The sequence below is a fragment of the Periplaneta americana genome, chromosome 10, assembly GCF_040183065.1.
Source record: "Periplaneta americana isolate PAMFEO1 chromosome 10, P.americana_PAMFEO1_priV1, whole genome shotgun sequence".
Taxonomy (NCBI): Eukaryota; Metazoa; Arthropoda; class Insecta; order Blattodea; family Blattidae; genus Periplaneta; species Periplaneta americana.
Window position 1 is genome coordinate 127,503,048 of NC_091126.1, and position 18,875 is coordinate 127,521,922.

Consider the following 18,875-nt stretch of genomic DNA (forward strand, 5'->3'; position numbering starts at 1 on the left):
AATTAATAGAAGGACATAATATTATTTGGGGAGTTACGGTAAATTCTAATAAATCAAAATATTTAGTAATTGGAGACATAAAAATGCAAAATTTAGAAGTTGAAGGACAAATAATTTAGAAGTTACGATGAAATAAAATACTCAGTAGTAAAGATAAATAAAAATTTAAATTATGACGAGATTAAACATAGAAATAATAAATTCTAATAAATAAAAAAATTTAGTAATTGGGGACATAAAAATGCAAAATTTAGAAGTTGAAGGACAAATAATTTAGAAGTTTCGATGAAATAAAATACTCAGTAGTTAAGATAAATAAAAATTTAAATTATGACGAAGAGATTAAACATAGAAATAATAAAGGTCAATTTTTTTCCTATATCAACCTTAAATGGAGTGCTATGGGATAATATAACAACATCAACAAAAGAAAATTATAACATAATATTGTTAAAACTATTACCACAGTCTAGTACATACAGTCACGAGTTGTGAAGGTGCTAGGAACAATAGATTGTGCCGGTACTATTTTGCATTGTCCGTAATGAGGCGATATTAGCGATCCTAGTGGTTAGTAACTATCTATGGATGCATATTTACTACATATTGAGCTTCGTGACTGTATATACTAGATTGTGCTATTACCCTTTATGGAGCAGAAATTTTTCCACTGAAGGAAACATATAAAGCTAAATTATTGGCAACAGAAAAGGATTTTTGGCATTGAGCTGCCAGAACCTCAAGAGAAGAAATTAAAATGAAATTATGAGGCAAAAAATGGGAGTCAAACATACAATCTCGGATGACATCTCAACAATTCAGTTGTTAAGATGGTATGGACATGTGCAAATAATGAATGGAGACAGATTTCCCAAAAGTGTATTCGAGTGGAAGAAGGGAGGACCAAGAACTACCTGGAGAGATGAGATAACAGCAGTGATGACAGCAAGGAATTTGGAATATGATCTATGACGCCATACACAAGAATGGATAAGAGTCATTGGAAGATGCCAAAGACATTGAAACTCAGTTTATATATATATATATATATATATATATATACAGGGTGTTTCCGGGCTAGTGTTACAAACTTTCAGGGATGATGGGGAAGGGCACATGTATCAATTTGAGATAAGGAACCCTGGTCCGGAAATGACGGAGTCGAAAGTTACAAGCAAAAATAGTTGTGTGTAAATAGAATAAATTTATTCCTCTGTACACCTTATTTATGTATATTTATCTGTACATCTTACACATACTGTATTCATCTGACGTTGTTTACGTTGTCCACTTACAGTATTTCATTCAGTGCGCTGTCTGAGGGGTGAGGCCAGGAAACTACACTAAAGCAATGCAGATGGCGTAATGTATAACGACCATGGTCGGTCCTGATATGCACGTCTGTAGACAACAGTGTATGTGTACAAGTTGCAGTATCCAGTCGATCAATCCTAGTGAAATGGAGGAGTACACGAAAGCGGAATATGCAGACCTGATTTTCGAATACAGATGAGCCAACGAGAACAGTAGACAAGCGCACAGATTGTATTGGGCCAAGTACCCATGTAGGAGACATCCGGTCCATACCATCTTTCCACGACTGTTTCAAAGGTTAAGGGAAGGAGGGCACGTGTTGCGAAATTACAATTCCATTTCCACACAACTATTTTTGCTTATAACTTTCGACTCGGTCATTTCCGGACTGGGGTTCCTGATCTCAAATCGATACATGTGCCCTGAAAGTCTGTAACACCAGCCCGGGAACACCCTGTATGTACACATATATTATTATTATTATTATTATTATTATTATTATTATTATTATAAGTGCTAATTGTTGTGTATTTTTTTTTACTATTACATTGTTGCTTCATTATTCATCTCATGTAACTTCTTATTTCTACTTTACATAACTTATAGGTAATCCTGTCACCATTTGTCAAACTCTACAAGTCTGCTAACTACTCAATGATTTGAACATCTTGTTGAAGGCATTTTAATATTTCCACTAGCTCTGCACAAAAACTACTGTCTGGCGGCATATGGAAGGCCGAGCTGGTCACTTGGTGGGAGTAAGACAGGCAAGTGGGGGAGAAGGTGGAGGGAACACTCTAGTTCAGCCTCCAGTACACCACCAGACAGTACTAGCAGTGTATGAAACTATTCACAAATACCTTAAACAATGATATCATGCTAGGTACATGTCACGCTTAACTCGAGTCTTCAATTCCTGTACAAACATTGCATACCTAGTAATGACCCAATCCTGATAACTAGGGTACGGATTTTTAGGTCGTTAAAATGTAATTTTAGGTGCCTAAAATAGGCTTAAAAGTGTAGAAAATAGTCTGTAAAGAATTGAAAATAGGCTCTAAGAATAAATAACATTTTCTTTAAAAACATGTTCCAAATCATCAGGAATTCACTTCTAGAATTTAATAATTTTATATACCGTTACCACCACTACTAATAAAAGTACAAGAACAACAAATATGTAACTAGTTATACAGAAACTAAACAATTAAATGTGAAAAATAAGTTTTGGACATAAATTCAGTACACAAACAAGCCAAATATAATCAATTTTTACCAAGACTTGTCCGTTAATGTCCATAATTAGCTTCACAATAAATTACTAATACTTTTTCTAAATTTTCAACTGAAAAGCAATGCTGTCTGTCATTCAACATAATTTGTATGCTGAAAATGAGTGATCCACATCCACTGAAGCAACAGCAGCATATTTCAATTCTGACACTAGTTGGACAGGAATGTTGCATTGTAAATCCGTGTTCTTCCCAGCTAGGATATCTGAAGCAGTACACAGGTCCTTCAGTTCTACATTTCTCTGCAGAACTTGCTCCAGATTATCCCGTTTTTCCAACAGAACCAGCAACACATTTCGAATTTAAAATACAAATTTTTGGAATAAGAATGGGTATTTTGACTATTAGAGATGAAATATACTTAATAGGTCAAAATAGGCTTTGTCGACAAAATAAACACTTTTAGGTGGTATTAAAATATCAATTTTAGACATAGTTTTATATGACACATGTACTTGCAGTTTTTATGAACTTATTTTTAAGGATTAAAATAGGTTTTTACCTAAAATCCGAAGTCTACTGATAACATATCTGCCTCTCTTGAATAGCTGTGTTTCTGTCTGTGGGTGATAGCGAGCAATCCATACCCTCTTACGCACCTGTGTCTCCTGTGTTTCGGCTTCTTGGCAGACGAAGTGGACAAAGTCGGAGAGTGTGTCATGACCATTCTCTGGGTACTTGGTGGGACTATGCTGGGGATGTGGCTGTTGATCCCCATGCTGGGGCGGAGCTGGGGCCTGCTGGTAGTAGCTGGCTGTGGCGCCTGCACCTCCTCCGCCACTCGACATGGATGCCACAGAACCATGCTGGGATGCTAGGCCTGTTCGACATACACATAAGAACCCGTCTCATGCCACATAAAAAAAGACTATGGTCACACAGATGGTTCATTTCTAAGACATTCAAGAAATGTGACACCGGAAGACATTAACATCAACCACTTCCCAGGCAGCACATGAAAGTATTAAGAAAACTGTTATCACATAAGCGAGAACACATATGCAATTAGCAAGGCCAATCTACATGAAGTTAAAGCTAGAGGGTAAGACACGGGAAGTCGGGGAATGTGCATTTATCAATCCTATGTTTTATATCAACAACACCTGAATACAATAAAACCTTTGTTAGCCACTCTATCTGAGTAGTTATCTCTTAAAAAAAAAAGGGGGTGGGCTTTAAGACTTTTGATTTTCTTGCTTCATGTGTTTATTAATTTTAATTTATCACGTTGTCTGGAGGGAAAGATTCAAAGGTTCAAGTATATTTCATAAAAACAATGTAACAAGCAAAAAACATATGGCGGGTTTGAAAGGTGTTACTGTATTTATAGAACCAAATGAAAATATGTTGAAAGCTTAAAAACACTATCTCAAAAAACAGTATTCAGACAACCACCTAGTTTCTCTTACGTTATGTACTTTATGAAATTTGTATGAATGTATCAATTTATTTTCTTTCAATATTAGAGTTACTTAAATACTCAAATCTATCTAATAAGCCCATAGTCCTATGATGACAATAATGTGGATGATAAATATTTTAAACTTCAATTACATGATGAAGCATTAAAAATTAGGAGCTGAATCTATATGGAAATATTGCGAATGTAATTATATAATGATTTATATAATATACTGAAGAGATTTTAAATATAGTTCTATTACCAGTAAAATATTTTGCTTTTTTTGTAAAATTAACTGAAGGTTAGGAAGTGAAATGGTAGTCTAATAAATACTAGTAACTAACATTAATTACCGTACCATAATTGGATCATTCTTTCATATACAGCTTGTATGGGATACTTCCACAGTAAGGCTAATCATACCAGAATACAAAATTTTAAGCTCAGCTATGTTGATTTTAAGGCAGTTCACAAAACCATATGACTGTACAGGAATATGTGAAGGATAAAATTGGAATGACATGTGTAAGAAGACTGTTGATATTTCGATGTAGCAGTTAGATTATAATAATTCATATGACATATAAAAACAAATTATTAAAAAGCCAAAATTTATCTTCAATGAGGCACATTTGAATATTTGTCATTACATTAGTCCATTACATTTTTAACTAGGTAAGACATTATTAATTCCTGTATTATATGCCAGGTGGACTGTAAATCATGTCGTTAATTTTGGTGAACATTTCTTTAGTAAACAACAAAAAAGTCAAGTAACATTTTGCTGTGTTTTGGATAATTTTCCAGGAAAACATGCAATTTTAAACACGTGAATTGTGCCATCATGCAATGTTGTAATCAGTGGCAGAAAGCATAGTCACCTGCTGTTCTGGTTAAAAACCCTTTCACCATATGTGTTTTGAATAGGGGAATGGGAGGTCACTACCAAGTAGATTGTTTTTAAAGTCGTAAGAAAAAAATACAGATGGTGTACTGTTTAATTTTTCTACTTTAAGAGTGTAGAGAGAAGCTGCAAGAGTATTAGCTTCAACTAAATAAAAATAGTTGCCCCACTTCAATTTTTTAAATAGTTAATCAGTAAGCTTGCATAAGAGAAAGTAGATTTCCAAATCTGTCTATAGAGATGCAATTGTTTACGTTTATATTTCTTGTTTTGTCCTCAATTGCTCTACCAAATTATATGCGAGCTATATGTATCTGCTTGCTAACTTCAGGCAATAAACCCTTACAGTGTTGTCATACAGCGTTTTCCGAATCACACCGGTCCAGTGGCATCAATGACGTCAAGTTGCAGCGAAATAAGGAACAAAACTGCTGGAAGGATCGATGGCTGTCATGGCGACTGTACAACTTGTTGTCTGTGCTATGCTAGCAAAATTTTGCGAAATTTTCGTTTTGCCATCTCGTTCAAAGAAAAGAGAGCATAAACAATTTATTTCTTGAACCGGTAGTAATAACGGGTCCGTTGACATGTTCGCTCATAAGCCATTAACATATTGTTTTTACGTTGTGCTCATTACAAACAATACAGCAGAACTAAAGCAGAACACACTGCCATGACACAACAGTGCACGATGTTATTCGTCTGCTAATTCCCGCCCTATACAAGAACCAATCAGATTCACTGATGGCGGCTGATGGAGACTGCCACCACCTCTGCAAGTTGATGGCACCAGTGCGACACCAGTGGAGCATCAATGATGTCATCGGTGGAATTCGGAACACCATGATGCCATCGGATTGCTCACTGGTGAGATTCGGAATACACTGATAGTTATGTATAATTTAAAATTGCTTTGAGAAATTAAAATTTTTATTTGTTCAGGTCAAATTTCTGTAAATTTAAGAGACCAAACTAAAATTAATTAAATCATTTATTATGGAAATTCATTGCTCTCTCAAATTAAATGACGATATTGAGAATTTAGTCAATATTTTTCCTAAAATACATTGCTAATAGTTTCATTTAAAACTTTATTTTTTCTCGAAACTTAAGCAAGAACATTCAATTTGTTTTAAGCTCTTCTGTTTCATTTAAAATTCTTTTTTTCTCGAAACTTAGACAAGAACATTCAATTTGTTTTAAGCTCTTCTGTTTCATTTAAAATTCTTTTTTTCTCGAAACTTAGACAAGAACATTCAATTTGTTTTAAGCTCTTCTGTTCCATTTAAAATTCTTTTTTTCTCGAAACATAAGCAAGAACATTCTGTTTGAGATTAACCTCCTGAAATTAATGATATGACTTGCGGTTCATCCTGTATGCTTTGTTGCATGATGTATTAATGATTCAAAAAACTATGTCAATAATTTTATATTCTATGTTTTTTGGTGATGAGCCATCAGATCTAGAAAGATATACAAATTGTTGAAATGGTGAAAAATACATCTATGCGACAGTTCAGCCATTAACAATAACAGAATCTATTTAAAATCATTTTTATTTATAAATGTAAATAAGTGTTAACCAATGTTTTAAGCTTCTAAGGTGGGTTAAAAAATCCACGGTTTAACAACCCATCAAGAGCCAGGCCCACCAATCAGCTGCTGGCCTCACATCTGCAGAGGTGAACAATCATCCAATCAAAATGGGAATGTCGTGTGGTTAGGACGATGATCTCCCCAGCCATAATACAGAGTTGGACACAAATAACCGGCCCGTCTCATTTCATTTTGTCTGATTCTAAACTTTATCTTAAATGAATTAATGTGATATAAAATGAAAGTGAAAATGAACTGTCTAATGAAAGTAACAAAGTGTCTGTAACCTTCACAATAAAGTTAGGAATGTCCTCCATAAACATCCAAACACTTCTGTGTGTGTCTGTAAGATGCAGGGTGGTTGTTCATGCTCAACCATGTAGCTGGTTGTCATAACCAGATTTCGCTACCTATTTTAGTTTCCCAAATGCATCATGATGATGGGTGGACACTGGCCGAAATTTCATAAGAAAATTTCTTCTCCATGGGGATTTCTAGGCATAATGCCTTAACCACGCTGCCACAGCACGGAACTTTAAGGTGGGGTCATGGAAATAAAATTGCAATACTTTTGAAGCAGTAGTGCTTATCTGGAAGGATTGCTCTTTGCGAGCACATGCCACATCCCCACTCTATCTCTCTATATTTCTACACACAGGTTAAACAAGTTCAGGAGTAATAAACTACAGTAGCTTCATCACACTGATTGACAAAGCGTATTTGGGTACATCTAAGGTTTTTAAATATATAAGACTGATGACAACTGTTTCGGCTATCATATTTTCCACAGGATATTCATACAAAAAAAGTCTTACTACAAATCAATACAAGGGGAAAAACTCACCATTTGCTCTTATTTGTATTGACTAAACATTATCCACAATAGTGTGAAAAACAAAAAATTATGGTCAAATCACTAGAAATTTTTAATAATTGTTATCAAAAATTGTGTAAATTACAACTCGCTCAATATTTCAATCATTTTTATTTGTTCCAGAGCCATGACCTGGGAGCTCGTAGACTGAAGGGTAATTGTGGAGTGTTGGTGAAATGATGAAAAAAACATGCTGGGAATGACTTGTTTTCAAATGAACAAAGCACATTTAAAAAAATAGACAGAAAATTAGTACCATACCAGATATTGTCTATAAACAACACAAGTGATAAATAGGCCTACGTTGAATACAATATTTTAATACCTCGTTTTTTTTAGTCTACAAATTACAGGCTATATTGTATGCAGATACTATTTAGATTTAACATTACGAAGAGGCCACGGCTGTGAGTTTCAATCCCTCACTAATCATGGACGTTTGTCTTTTGTTTTGTGATGTTCTCCATTATCGCTCTTTCTTTTTTTTTTTTTTTGAGCCAGTTATTTAATGACGCTGTATCAATTACTAAGTTATTTAGCATTGAGAGAATTGGTGATAGCGACATGGTACTTTTTTATTTTTTAGTTTATTTGCTGAGATGAAGCAAAGATGTCACACTAGATTACCTGACATTTGCATTATGGTTGGGAGAATCCTCGGGAAAAATTCAAACAGGTAATCAGACCAAGGAATTAAACTCATGTCTGAATGCAGCTCATGATCAGAAGGCAAAGCCTCTGCCGGTGGTCTCAATTATCTTACGTGGAGATCTGATATAATGCTGATCACATGTCACAGGGGTTATGTCTTGTATCTGTTTAATTTCTGGGTGATAAGAATGTATAAATGACACGATAAACTCTGTTAGGCGAATAAAATACCCTCCATAGAATAATCATGAACTAATCAATTCACCCCCTCCAATTCTGTCCCAAACTCATAAAGAACTCACTTGACTTCATTAATGGTTGTTGCCACTGATCTTTTCCTACTTATCAGGAAATAGAATAATACACAATAATTGTAAAACAATAAATAACTGTATGAAGCCAGTTGAAACTGAAATTAATTTGTCTAAAAATATAGCCAAGGAGAGACCATGACTTCTTAGTTCGATGTAGTTTAACAAGAATAAAAAAATGAAAATAATGACTCTGTCGAGGTTTCAAATCAACGTAGAGTGATTATAATAAAAAACTGTGTTTAATAATTTATAAAAAATGATACCAGTAGGCCTATATAATTTTCCTGGTTAAGAACGTGGTAACATTCATGCAACAATTGCTTTCAAGAGGAAGAAAATTACACATAATTGTAAAATGGTTGGCAAACTCTGTAATATGCTAAAATATTCCCTTTAAACGCCATGAAGGGGCATGGGGGACATGGAGTTTTGGATCACATGCAGGAAGGGATTCTGAAAATTGTTCACACATGAAGGAAACAAAATAGCAATCTGATCATTTTGAAATTTAACGAATTTCTTTAAAAGACTTTGATTTTAGTAAAGTCATTAGGCTACTTTCATTATCATCATCATTATTTACCAACTGCACAAGTTAGGTGCTTAGACCTCATTCGGTTTCATAAAGGTAAAATAACAATAATAATAGTAATAATGGTAATTATTTACTTTAGCAATACCGTACTTGTCTCTTGTTTATGGAGATAATTGAACAAGTGGTGAACGACATACTAAATAATGGCTTATGTGAACGTTGTGAAAGGACTTGTAAACAGAAAGTTTTGTTTATAATTGCGGTAAATATTATACCGCCAAAAAACATGTTGAGAAAGTGTAGTCGAAAGGTTTCAGGGAAAACATAACCTATAAGTTAACCTAACCTAACTTACGGAGAGTGGTGCGTAGTCTAAAGCATAGCTGGATGAAAATCAGACGGAAAGTAGAGAAATAGTGGATATAAACGGTATCGCTAAAGTAAATAATAATAATAATAATAATAATAATAATAATAATAATAATAATAATAACAATATATTTCTCCAGTATGTGGTTTTAGTTTTCAGCCACAAATAGCCTACTTTCAACATGAAAATATTTTAATACTGGACCTACCTTCTAATGCACTGTTGTAACCCCCGACTTGTTACTAATTAGTAATTACCAACATAACATGCGCAAGGTCCAGGACGAATTACTAGGCAAATGGTCAGTTTCCCTAAATATTGCGTCCTAGACCTCTCGAGGGGGCTGCAACAGTACATTTGAATATAGAGGTATCAAAACAATTTTTATGTTGAAACTATTTTGGGCACTGCAAACTGAAACCACATGTTTATCATTAAGTTATATATACAGTACATCTAACATAAATCAATTCTTTGATGTAGCTTTTCTGGAGAATTACCTTATTTTAATAGTCTAAATTATATAAAGCCATAACTTGTATAATTCGAAAAAAAATGAAATTATATGAAAGTCAGTACCTTTACAGATTTTAAAATTTAGCCATTTACTTTATATGATGTTCATTGGTACTGCCTTTTGCTCCTTAACATGATATAATGAAGTTTATAACTGGCGTTATTAGTGGAGCAATCGTACTTTTTCAAAGTCCTAGAGTAAGCTAATAAATACATACAGTACATACAAAAAAAAAAAAAAAAAAACACACACACAACACACCATAACAACAGTAAGCAAGGAGGAAAAAAAGCTTCAAAATGTGACAATTTTAGAGGTTATGTTGGGTTTAGGTAGGCGGTAGTAATGTTATTCAACGATACCTTCAACTGCAGAAGTTATCCGTAGAAATTCAACATGCGCTTGGATGAGGGGAGAAACTTTGCATGAAGTCTCCTTTCTGGGAGAAAGATATTCTACGTTTCTTTTATAGATCCCCATCATCCTATTCTAAGTTCGAACCCGTTAACACCGCATTCAATACAAACGGCTAGTATCACATCAATGAAGGTGCGAATGTAAAAGACTTGCCACCACTGTGACCAGAAACACCCCCCCACCCTCACTGCTCGTGGCGTCATCGCCAAGTCATCTGCCGTCGAGGCTGGTACCTTGAAGACCTGAATTATCGCATATAATATTTTGAGTATTTGTTCTGGGATAAATGTCAGAACACGGACTCCTTCCTTTCCCGCTTACTTCAAAATTCCAACCTTGTACACACAGAATAAATTCATCATCATCATATTCCAGGCACGAAATTAGGCCATTGTTGGCCTGTTTCGTTTCCAGCTATACAGGATCCAATAGACGTTTCTGTGGACGTCCATGTCGTCGTCGTCCTTGAGGGTGGTATTTTAGCATTTCTTGGGGTGTCCGGCCAGCTTCCATATGAGAAGTGTGTTCAAGCCATCTGTTTCTGTATTCTGTAATTTTTTCTTCTAATGGTTGCATGTTGAGTTCCTGCAGTATATCCTCGTTCCTCTTGTGGTCCAGAAGTGTGTATCCTGCAGTTTGTCGCAGATATTTCATTTCAGCTGCTCTTAATCTGCTGATATCTCTTTGTTTCCGAACCCAAATTTCGCTTCCATAGAGGAGAGTTGGTAGTGCAAGGGTTTTAAATAGCTTTATTCTGGAATGTTTCTGTACTAAAATTGGTTTTAGGGTATGCCACTAAATGTGCCTTTTTGTAAGCATGATGATGCGCATTCGACAAATGCAGACAAATCTGTTCTTTTTAATATTTTAAGATATAATTGTCATTGAGGAACCTGTATACTGAAATTTCCCTTGTTCTGATCATTTCGATAATTCTGATTATGATCGCGATCTTAAAGCATGATTATATCAAAACTGAAGCTAAAAAATTCGGCCGAGCCACATTTATTGTTACCTAGTACCGTTTTTTTTTTTTTGGTGCTAACGGCGGGTATACTTGACTTTTCGTAGATCTCAGATCACATATTAACAGATTAATCAGCCTTATGGACTTTGAAGGCAACAACTTTTATCAATTTCACTATGCTGCCATCTAGCGACTGCACTAGAAGTCATGTTACAATTCTCATTTGAATTGCATGGAGCAACTGTACTTCCATTTAATGGTCGTTACCAATCGATCCTGGTGGTTGTTCCTGTTATATATGTGATCAGGGGTAATATCCAAAAAGTCAAAAGCAACGCAAAACTTTATAAGAAAAAAAAACTCGTGTGAAATTTTGGAAACAGGTACATCAAATGCATGTAGTGAAAGTGAAAATATCGAAGAGAAAGTATATGAAGAAGTTATTAAAATTCGAAAATTAAACAATAAACTGTAAAAAAACTACAGGAAGGAAATGACAAAATATTGCAATTTGAAAATAAAACTTCTGAACTTGAGAATAAACTCTTAAAAGCGAAATAATTTCTTTTTAAATATAAACTACCAATACTCTTTTCAGAATGTCAACATGAAATCATATGTAGATTTTCGGACAGTAACGATACTGCAGTAGCTGTGACACCTTGGTGCTATTTTGAAGAGCTTCAGGATATGTACTGGAAAGAAATATTCTAAATTACTCCTTACCCAGTTCACGTAGGCCTACTTTAGGCCTATCTGATTGGTTAGTATGTTCCACAAGGAAATCTTTTAGTCCTTCTATTTACTGGATTCATGAGGTTTACAAATTTGAAAGGCATTTTGAGTAGTACTATGAGGCTATGCTAAATACAGACTGATTATTTAGTCCTGACAGCTCAGCAACGTGAAAGAGGGGAAGTAATAGGAGTAGTGGGGAGAGTTCTGGAGGAGAGATAGGAGTGAGCGGTTGGTAAAAAAATGCTCTACCGCATGTGTGACATTGGATCGCTCTGAATGCAAACGACAGACTAACCTGAACACCCTTTGGCGTAACTTAATGGACTCACCTGACCTAGGCACACATTGTCGGCAACTATCAGGACTAAATAATTGTACTGTAAGTGCGAAAACATAATGGATACATTTATTTTGCTAATACAGTAAAGAAAAAAATGTTCTAGTATAGATCCATTCGCTATTGAATGTTACTTCTGAACTCAATCATTCATTAGAATAAAAGCTCTGAACAAATGCTGACAAGGGTAGAAAAGGAAATCACTACAACTGGCTGTAAAAGAGCAAAGAAATTGAAGAAAATCATAAACTAATATCAGTAAAATAACATAATATTTTTCATACTTTCATTTTAAAGAAATTAGCATTTTAACAATGTTCCACAAGCTTGCCTACAATAATCGAAAAATTGTGTGGAGTCAAAATTATCTTTTTATGAGTATCATAAATGTCTTGAGTGCAGATGACATCATGAGCAATGGGAGGGGGGGTGTTTCTGGTCGCCAGAGCCTTCTCTCTATACCAGTTTACAAAATATTGTCTATGTTGATTTAAACCGTATTACCGACCTGAATGTATGAGACCACATATGTTTGCCTACTAATAGAAAAAGAAACATGCTATTTTCTTGGTAAAATTGACTGAATATTACAGAATTACAAGATAATCATCCAAAACTCGACGTTGATGTTATTAGCCATATAACATTTTAAGAACCCATATAATAGATCCTGTAGTTAAGAGTGACATATCAATGGCTGAGAACTAGACTTCTAAGTCCAAATTTTTATAAGAAAGAAATCTGCGTTTCATTGTATTCCAGTTCTTGTCTGCATATATGAATCGAACAAAATTGTAAATATTCTTCTCCATAAGGTTGCTATGAAGCTATTCCAAATTGTTTCATGAAGCTTTGAATGTCAGGAGCTTAAAATAGCTCTCCTGAACAAAAACATAGTAAAATGGACTTGGAGCAGTCTGGTTCTGGGCCACTGATATATTGTTATTGTGCAACTCATTCTAGTCATTAAAATATTTAAAAGTTATTATAACTTAAAATCTAAGAATACTAGACAAATGTCATAGAAATGGTATCACAACAGAGCAATACAAATAGTAGCAAGCTAAAATCATTCAAATGCGTGCTTACACACACGCGAACATACACACTTATACACATTCTCACACTCACACATTAACAATGCTGAAACGGTAACGCAAGGCTCAAGACAAGAAAGAAAGAGACAAGTAACCTTAGTCTTAAGGAGGAACCAGTGTTTTCCAGAAACAAAACTCGAGAAGAACTACTCTTGCATTTTAATTCGAAACAGAAATCTGAGGTGGTTGAATTATTTAATTTTTAGGGAGGAAGGTTTTAATTGTGTAGAACAAGGCGAAATTGATAACTAGAGGTATCAGAGCCATAATTTTCTTCATTTTATTTTTGGAAAATAAATACCATTCTTTACTTCACTTTTTAAATAACAGAAGGAAGAAAACCTGGACACACAATTGCAAAAAACAAAATTAATATAGAAATGATAACTGAAGTAACTTACAGGGTCTGGGTTCCACAATCAAGCAAATCTTATAGTGATTAACTTAGTTGACACTTGTTTAAATTAAACTATGGAACAAAATCTACAAATAAAAACTGGTAATTCATTTTAATGAGTCTATTAAACTACAATCATTGTTCGAAGTCTATAGTTTTGTACAGAGACTATTTTTATAGACATTTTAGCTTATACTTTATTAAACAGTCTTTTTTTGCATAAGAAAAGTAATAAGGAAATTGGAAATAACTAATTTTAGACATTTGATATGTTATTTTCAAAAGGGTGGACTTCACATGATTCTCTATTATATATTTTATTCCGACAATTTCATTTTGTGTGCTGAAACAGACCACTTGTGTAGAATCCTCGAATATTATGATGTTAAAGATTTAGTCTGTTGTCTACCTTATGCGATCTTCCAGTTAACTAGCAAGTTCTACCCAACACAATGCACTTATTGATTTTCATGTGACTGAAGTATTGTGTGTCAAAGAACATTTTTCATTTACTATATAAATAAGGGAATGTAATGTTTTTAAATTACACTACATGATCCAGTTGGAAATCAACCACTACATAGCACTAGCACTGACACTATCAGGACTGTACATGCACAAGCCAGTGTCTATTCAATCAAGCATGTACTTTTGTTTGGTCAAGACACGAGTGTGAATTTTGAATAAAAAGAGGTGGCTCAATTCAAGTGTGGTACTTTATTCCGAAAACTATTTTCATATACAATGGCATGTAAATTAATCTGATCATGCTAATTTTCAGCGTTTTTTCTGATAGTTACTTAACCAGCTGCAAGTTTCTGTTTAATTGAGTTCTGTGCTATAACAGACTGCTTTGCTGAAGGTCTGTAGTTCATATTAAATTTATTGTAGTGTTTTAATTATTCTTTCTCATTGTCGTCCCTCAGTAGCATTTTAGCTGTGTTCAATATTTTGTAGTATATTGCTGTGTTTGTTCTGACATCCTCAAAAACGGATATAACTTCGCGAAAACGGTCTAAAATTGTAACATTAACAGAGCACATTTCCATGGCACAAAGACAAATAATTGCTGCAGAATGTGCTGTCAACTTAGCTGCGGTTAATTCCATCTTGAAACAGTGCAGAGTGACTGGATCCATCGTGCTCCAGAAGGAAGGAAAATGTGGTCAGTAAAGGAAGACTACTGGTACACTGCAAGATGATTACTTAATTGTTAGGAAAAGTAAAATAAATCCTGGACTTTCTGCTGTCGACTTAACCCGCGATTTAAGCTTCAAGTGGAATAGATATATAAGTTACAACAGTGAGTCACGGAATTGGAAGCTGGACGAAAGGCTCATACGCTGTTAAAAATGCAATTACTCTGTATGTGCAAGAAATGCTTGATGTGCGCTACATTCATAGAAACTGAAACATTTATGACTGGAAGAAGATATATTTTCTGATGAATATCATTTTGAAGTTCATGGCCACTGTGTTGCTTTTGTCCATGAAGGAAAATTCGAAAATACTTCAACAGCTCACCTGCAACAAGCACCAAAACACCCCCCTCCCTCAAAAGTAATGTTGTGTGGCTGTTTTACACACGAAGGGACTGGACCATTACTTCCTGTAAAGGATATGATGAATACTGACAAATTATTGGAAAGAAGAATTTACCACAGCTGCAGAATCATTTCCAGATGACAAATGTGATTTAAATAAGATCTGTTAATATGTTATACATTGTACATCTCGAAAAGTTATTCAGTTCTTCAACCAGAATAATAGGCAACTGGTATCCAGACACTCCCTTGGCCAGACAACTCACCTGTTATCAATCTGATAGAAAACTAGTGGTCAATCTACAAAATGAAAATAACAAAACTAGATTGTTCTGCGAAAAAAGAAAATTACTTATTCTCTCACATAAGTTTGGTTTCAGGATGAAGAAATTAATATTTGTGCAATCCATGCCAGTTCGTGTCAAGGATATAATTAGACACAAGGAAAGCCACATAAATTATTGAGGTACATTGAACATCTGTATGTACAAATTATTGTAATTTAAGCTGCACTGTATATGTCTTTTTCAGATTAATTTTCACGCTGCTGTACAATTCATATGTGTTAATGGAGTCTGCATGTAAAGTTCGGAGTTCAGTCCTCTGTCATTAGCTTTCCATACTATTCAACAACATAGAGTTTGATGAATAAATTTCAGTACCATACATGGGGAGTGTTAAACACAATAAAACTTATGAAGAGTGAAGAGTACTGAACAGAGAAGAAAATGGAAGACATAGCTTCTCAATAAAATTGGAAAATTCTCCTACCATATTACTTCGTGGGCGTTTTGCATGGTTCCATACAAAGGACTATGAAGTCATTAAAATTAAAAATTGTATAAAATTATTCCGCTGCAAAAACTATGACTTGAAAATCTTGAACATTGGTTAAGTAAATTCGTTTTAAAATGATTATATTTGTTCCAGAACTGGTTACTGTTGCGTTGTATTAACAAGAATGGGAAGCTTGCATTACCAGCATGTACTATCATGTTCACTGTTAGCACATGTAGTGGCTGTTGTCGACTGAATCACTCAGTACTATTACTGGAGTGTATATGGTAATAAGCATTCTATGACTCTGAAAGAATTTCAGGTTTATGTTAGATGTACAAAAAACTGATGCTGAACAATAATTTTCAATAATCCTTTACTTAATGTCATATAAGGAGTTCAGAGTCAGCAAGATTGTTACATGGCGACGATGGATAAATGATACAGTGAGACCCAGGAAATGTTCCAGGTGCTTCTGTCAGCCGACCTGCAACATATCCTCATTGCTACTGCTGCCGCTTGCATCCGCAAACTCACGATGCTTTGTCGGATTAAAATTTACGTACTATGCTAGATTAATAAATTTAATGTCTTCAAAATTGAACATCCCTCTTTTATGACTAATCACTAAAGTTGTTGATTCGACTATTCTTGCAAGTTCGTCTGCATGAGTAGTGAATCCCATAATGCTTAGATTATTTGATCACGCCTGACTGGTGTTTATATTACCATTCAGATATCAGCTTTTTTCGTGTACGGTATGTGTCAGGAGAGGGGGAGATAAAGTGATAAAGATCACCATGTGAAACCTGCATGGTGGTGAATCCCCGTCCCTCGAAATTAACTGTATCAATCTGTAGTTTGCTCTTGAAAATCAGCAATAAACGCACACAGTGACTCAGCTAAGATTAAGTGCAATAAATTACGTTGCGTTGTGTTTTGCATTGGTTACATATTCAGTGCATGAACGTGTACTCATTTTGAAAACATACATACGGAAAATGAAATCATATGGCATAACAGGGGTAAACTTAAGACATAAATTTCCTGGTTGCCCAGTTCCGTGTAGAAAAAACAATATTACATCTAGTTTATAGGTTTAGTGGAATAGGCGCAATGAATGATATGATATGAGTTACATATCACACAAAATGGGCAACACTTCCAGTAGCTACTGTGTGAAGGGTCAGATAACATAGTATCTAAGTTTTAATACAGCTAAGCACCATAAGTTTGTGGGTTCAAGCAGCTGTGGTCACGGTTGCCAGATATCTGAAGTCAAATAAGGTACAGCTGCATAGTTTAGTTCAGGTAATCGAATCTATACAAATTCTACAAATTTTATATTGACAGTAGCAAATTCATCGTAATTAATAATTTCAATCAATATGCATTTATTAAAATAAAATGCCTTATTTTAAATATTCCTTAACACATAGAAATGTGCATTTTAATTTTGTTCATTAATCTTACTTTTTAATTACAGATAACAGCACTCAACAATTTTTTGTCAACACCGTGAAACTCATTTTCACCATCGATGTCACAAAACTTTTTGCTAACCCAGCGCTGATCAACTTTCATTCTTTTAACTTCAGGGGGAAATTCCACCAAACTCTGTAACTGCGAGATCTAAATCTATAGGAATAAAAATGTAAATATTATCACCACTACCAACACCACCATCTAAACAAGCATGTATTATGTTTTGACTATTCCTTTTTACTGCATACAAGAAATAATAAGTTGGAATTGAGTTAAGGATTAAAATAAATTCATGTTTACAGACGTCTAGAATTCACACCCACGCCATAGTGCAAAGGAACTGCTTACTCACTTTCTAATCCTTGCCCCATAACAATTACTCGTCATTTCTAATGTAAACACTGACAGTGAATGCCCATAATAGTTTGTTTCTTAAGTTAAATTTTAAGTAAGGTTATGAACCTCGTGTCATAGAGATAAATCTACAGTTTGAGATCACACAAAATATTTTTTATCTAGATTATTTTATTCCAATGTGAAAAATTGACCCGAAATTATGGTGTTTTAGAGAGGATTTTTAATACCATAATGGGATATCCTTTGTTAGATGAAATCATTGTAACAAATTATAATAAATTTCTCTACGACTGGCAACTTTGCCCTGCGAGTAACAGACATCAGTTTGGCCAACTAAAAATGTAAATAAATTACATCGAGAGGGAACATTCGAGACATAAAAAGAAACCACATTTCACAGCACAATTTTAAATCCTATTTATTCCGAGATTCAAAGTACGGGACAATTGATGTCCTCTAAGTCTGGATCAATTGACGTCCCTGATAAGAACTGTCCAGGACGCGAGACATTTAAGACAAATTTGGTACCATCCCATAAAATCCGGAACGTCTGGCAACACTGGCAATGGCAGCTGGGGCATCTGCCACTGGTCAGCTAACAGAAATGCTTGGAATATTCACTGGGACTCACTGTAGAATAAGAGTGCCAGGGAAATTGAAACATTTGAAGACAGACTGCTCCAGTGTTCCATCACAAATCTTATAGTATTTTCTAGATATTTAACTGCGCCCCTTTAATGAAGAAACATTTTTCTAGATCCATCAAGTATTCCAATTGCTTTTATTTTTAGGAAAAGGTACAGTAATAATAATATTTATGAAAATTACTCCCTTTACTGTGCTCATGTTTTTGTTCATTACTGTGACAGCCTCTTTAAAAATGATCTTTCAGAATATAAACTGATATCAAGAGCTTAATTTCATGCATAGAAATTCCTCTTGAATAGAAACTGTGGTTCATAATCTGACAAACATGACAACAGCACTGGA

At 34.5% G+C, this 18,875-nt stretch overlaps 1 protein-coding gene across 12 annotated transcripts in view; it reads right to left on the reverse strand.

The window, feature by feature from the left end:
- NfI (Nuclear factor I) overlaps positions 1–18,875 on the reverse strand; it is an 849,368-nt gene that overhangs the window by 64,539 nt on the left and 765,954 nt on the right. For all 12 annotated transcript variants that reach the window (XM_069838135.1, XM_069838131.1, XM_069838133.1 and 9 more), the window contains one exon: positions 3,206–3,426. In XM_069838135.1, coding sequence (XP_069694236.1) covers positions 3,206–3,426 — 221 coding nt within the window. The remainder of the gene's footprint in view (positions 1–3,205; positions 3,427–18,875) is intronic.